The 4891-nt window shown below is 31.7% G+C and overlaps 1 protein-coding gene across 1 annotated transcript; it reads left to right on the top strand.

Annotated features, from left to right (window-relative positions):
- Positions 1-3870: 3870 nt before the first annotated feature.
- Positions 3871-4665, top strand: ccl20a.3 (chemokine (C-C motif) ligand 20a, duplicate 3). Its single transcript, XM_073849879.1, has 4 exons — positions 3871-4010; positions 4181-4280; positions 4375-4452; positions 4566-4665. Exons 1-4 carry the CDS (start codon positions 3932-3934, stop codon positions 4606-4608), a joined length of 300 nt encoding a protein of 99 aa, XP_073705980.1. The 5' UTR covers positions 3871-3931; the 3' UTR covers positions 4609-4665.
- Positions 4666-4891: the final 226 nt, after the last annotated feature.

The raw sequence follows: 4891 nt of genomic DNA, 5'->3' as shown, positions 1-4891 counted from the left end.
TATTGTGTGTGTGACTTCATTGCATCGACAGTGTCTGAATTTGTTTTTTTAGATAGTCATGCAAATGTTCATTAATGATCAAACAGTGAGCACAGTGAAGACTCGGATACCATTGCTTCCTTTTTCATTAATTATTTTCTATTTCAAATGAGCATTTTTGCATTTTTGTTCCTAGATGTGGAACCTGTGGGTTACCTGAGGTAAATATAATTTCTACACAAAATAATAATAATACACACAAAGAAAAACTAATTTAATAACTTAAACATCTCGTCAAACATTGAGCACTCAAAGGCATCCGCCTTTCCTAGAAATTGAACACTCATCAGATTGTCTTATCACAGCTTCAGATCAGATCGCAGCCGATGATGGGAAAAAAACTATGTTATAATCGACCTGATGTGACTTAAACCTTACTCTAATTCTAATCCAGACACTCCCCCGTTTTAGAAGATCATAAGCATATTTCATAGAAATAAACTCAAAATGTCATGACACTTTTCTAAACCTGGAGGTGTAAATGAAAGAACCTGAAAATGCTTTAGTAAAACCAACACTGAGAGCAAAGCGACATTAAAATTGGTGTTTAAAGTCACCCAGAAAGACCAAAGCGACGACTGTGGGTTTTAGGGGAAGTGATTCATTGCTAAAGGAACGACTGTAAGGCTTTGTTCTCACTCCTATGACCTATTTCACCCTTTGATTTTAGGACATGAGTTACATAAAACATTATGACCTAGAAAATATATGTAATTCAGCACCTCCCACAAGAAACCACACATTTAGTCTGTGGAAATGAGGACGCATGTGAGCATGTGGGTAGTTCAGAATTATCCATTTGTGTGTGTGTGTGTGTGTGTGGTTTTATCAAATGTTATATAATCATAAAACACAACATATTCATTCTATAATCAAAAGGTTAAGGTTAAAGGTCTTGCCCTCGTGGACATTCCCACTTCCTGCTTTCAAAAGTTCCATGTCAAATGCACCGTCGCTCTTTATCAATTCATTATCTGAACTGGCAATTCCAGGCAGTTTTACAGCATGTCAAATATTCCATGTTTTGCAGTGACTTTAGGAACAGATTTAAATGTTGGTCAGTGACACTGTAAATAGTGGAAGTGTTTTATGCAACAGTAATTTTAGAAGAATATTTCACCCAAAAATGAAAGTTTGCTGAAAATGTACTCACTTTCAGGCCATCCAAGGTAAGTCTATTTCATCATCAGAATAGGTTTGGAGAATTAGTATTTTATCATTTGCTTACCAATGGATCCTCTGGGGTGAATGGGTGCCGTCAGAATGAGAGTCAAAACAGCTGATAAAAACATCATAATAATTCACAAGTAATCCACAAAACTCTAGTCCATCAATGTCATTAAGACATTTTAAACTGTTGTTTCTGGCTAAAATACCATAGTCCATAATCCGTAATAATGTCAATCATCTGTTGTTCTCTCACTGCAGAGGATGTATTTATGAACAAGTGATGTAATGCTATTTCTCTAAATCTGTTGAATCTGAATAACAAACTCATCTACATCCTGGATGGCCTGAGATGAGTAAAAGTGTCAGCAAATTTCATTTTCGAGTGAACTAATCCTTTTAACAATCTCTACAAACTTTTAATTATTCTAATTGCAGCTAAAAATGAGCAAAGATTGCTTTTTCTGTGGATAATAGTTTCGTCTGTGATAGCAGATAGTTACTTGAATTAAATATATTTTCTACTTTTAAGACAATATTAACAACATAAATCATTTAAATACCCAGTCAAACATTTAGACTAAAATTCAGCAGTCAAAGATTTCTTGAAATCTTACACTTATCATATTCACTTATATTTTAATTTTTGAGTTAACTATTCTACAAACTAAATGACTTTTTATTGTTTAAAAAAATCAAAAATGCTATGTTAAAGTTGACCTTATTTTATTTCAGCAAAGTTTTCAATTTCAGTGTGGGTTGAAATGATTTTAAAACCGAATAAGCAAACACTTTACAATAAGGTTCATTAGTTAACATTAGTTAATACTTTTACAGCTTTTATTAATCTTAGTTAATGTTAATTTCAGCATTTACTAATGTTGTGTTTGTTAACATTAGTTCATGCACTGTGAACTAACATAAACAAACAATGAATGACTGTATTTTTATTAACTAACTTTAACAAGGATTAATAAATGGTGTAATCAATTAATTGTTCATTGTTCGTTCATGTTAGTTAATATATTAGCTAATGTTAACAAATGACAGCTTATTGTAAAGTGTTACTAAATATTATATTACAATATATATTTCTAATGTGCTAGTCATAGTATGTGGAAGCGTACAGTAAGCTTATTTGTAAAGAATAATATCTGAATGTGTTAATCTTTATTATTGCATTTATTACATTTGTTAGTTTATTTGCCTGATATTCACAAACAAATAATGTCTCAACTCAGTTATTGCCACTATAGAAAATGTGTTATCAAGACATTGCAACTGTACATACACTACCAGCTAAAGTTTGGACACACTTGACAATGTTTTTCATGATCTAAAAACTCAAAAAGTAGTTTTTAGTCAAATAGAATTATTTTAAAAAACAATACATTTATTTTATTTTAAGTTAAGAATTTTTTTTCCATGGAAAAAAATAATTCTTCATTTCAGTTTTTCTTAAAAACAAACTGAGAATCATTCCTTGGCACAAATTGTAATTAAAACTTTTTGAGTTTTTAGATAAAAAAAAACGTTAAGTCAAGTGTGTCCAAACTTTTGACTGGTAGTGTATATTCAATAAATTTGAATACCCATAATGTTTTGGTGTTCCTATAGCTCAATACAGTTGCGTTTGATTCCCAGGCAAAGCATGAACTGATAAAATGTATAAATGTAAATTTAACTTACAGAATGTACTATAAAACTATATGTGACCCTGGACCACAAAACCAATCATAAGGGTCAATTTTTTAAAACTGAGTTTTATACATCTTCTGAAAGTTGAACAATAGACTTTCCATGGATTTTTTTTAGAATAGGACAATATTTGGCTGAGATACAACAATTTAAATATCTGTAATCTGAGGGTGGAAAAAAATCGAAATATTGAGGAAATCGCCTTTAAAGTTGTCCAAATGAAGTTCTTAGAGATGCATATTACTATTCAAAAAATAAGTTTTTGATATATTTATGGTAGTAAATTTACATCTTCATGGAACATGATCTTCACTTAATATTCTAATGATTTTTGGCATAAAAGAAAAATGGATCATTTTGACCCATACAATGTTTTATTGGCTATTTCTACAAATATAACTGTGCTACTGATTTTGTGGTCCAGGGTCAAATATAATGTAATGTAATATAATATAACATCAACATGACAATAGTTAAAGTATTAAAAGTATTAACACACCCTTTGGTGATTTCCTACATCGAATTTAATATTACATAACATTCAACTATGTCATCATAGCATTCTTTGGCTATTTTTTGGCCCTGAATTTTTTCTTTATTCTAGTGACATTCAAGTTGTACCTACGCCTCCTGGAGTTTCCAACATTGTTTCTATTACAAGTAGGAAACAATTCAAATATGTTGATGGTTCACTCTCTCTTTCAGGGAAGTAAACATTAAAAGTGTGTTCTGTGCTTTCCCCCGGGCTAATTTTTCCTCTGTGCTCTTCCTTGTTGCACCTGTTTGACTTAATAGGTCAGATAAGATCACTGTGGCTTAGTTTTTTTTTTCTTTTTTTTTGTACACATGCACACATGTACTTCTGTTTACGTATTTGCGGAAAACCCTGAGTCGGGTGTTTCCATGGCCAACCCTTTAAATACAAGAGTTGTATTGACTAGAGACTCATTACACTCATTACTCTCACAACTAGAACATTTCTCATTTGACTCTTGCTCTGAGGATCTCGCACATACAGACAAAGACAATGACTCGAACTTCAGTTTCAGTGATCGTGCTGTTGGTTGCAGCTCTCAGTGCTCTCTGTACAGATGCCTCTGCTTTGTGTAAGTACATTTCTGCATTTCTCTCTAAAACTAGGCTGATAATAAAGCACAGATTCATTTTTAGTTTTTACTCTTTTACTGTTTTGTTTTTAGAGATAATGCTGTGTGGAAAACATTTTTTAAATCTGTGGTTTATAATGTGAACTAAACTATTATTGTTGTGTTTACAGCATGTTGCAGAAAGTATACCAAAGTACAAATACCAATGGCAATTATTAGAGGATATTCCATTCAGACCATGACAAGACACTGCCACATTGATGCTGTGATGTAAGTACAAGATGCCTTCTACATATACGTTGCATTATGTATTGATTGTCTATATGCAATATGACTAACCAAAAGATGCTTCTTTACCTCACAGATTCCACACAAAAGGAGGCAGGAACATTTGCACAGACCCCTCCAACAAATGGGTGATGGACAATATCCGTAAGCTGAAGTAAGTTCGCTGATATGTGATTGCTGTGGATAAATAAATGCAAATGAACACAGGTTAACTGAACAGCCTTGAAATAAATCTAATGATTCTGTTATCTCCATTCTGTTCTTTAGGGACAAAGTGCAAGTAATCAGCAAAAAACATTCAACCGTCTGATTTGACAACTTCAGATGTTACTACAATAATTCTTCTTGGAGGAGGATTTATTTCATATTTACTCTGCATATTTGTATATGCATGTTATTGTATACTGTTACACTGTTAGCTTTTTTTAAATAAAATGCATTAAAAATATTTTTTTATGTAAAGAGAAAACTTGTCTTTTGTATTTAATTGATGTTCTTATACCTCAAACTTGCATTGAAACTGAAAATGAATGTGATTAAATGTAACAAAATTCCATTTAATAATAATAATGATTATTATACACACACACATA

The sequence above is a fragment of the Garra rufa genome, chromosome 10 (genome assembly GCF_049309525.1).
Source record: "Garra rufa chromosome 10, GarRuf1.0, whole genome shotgun sequence".
Classification (NCBI taxonomy): Eukaryota; Metazoa; Chordata; class Actinopteri; order Cypriniformes; family Cyprinidae; genus Garra; species Garra rufa.
Note: the sequence above shows the minus strand (reverse complement) of the source record. Positions and strands in the feature narration are given on the sequence as shown.

Coding starts and splice junctions, on each gene's coding strand:
- ccl20a.3 (XM_073849879.1), top strand. CDS start 3,932: ATGACTCGAACTTCAGTTTCAGTGATCGTGCTGTTGGTTGCAGCTCTC. Junction 4,011..4,180: donor TACAGATGCCTCTGCTTTGT/GTAAGTACATTT, acceptor TTGTGTTTACAG/CATGTTGCAGAAAGTATACC. Junction 4,281..4,374: donor TGCCACATTGATGCTGTGAT/GTAAGTACAAGA, acceptor TTTACCTCACAG/ATTCCACACAAAAGGAGGCA.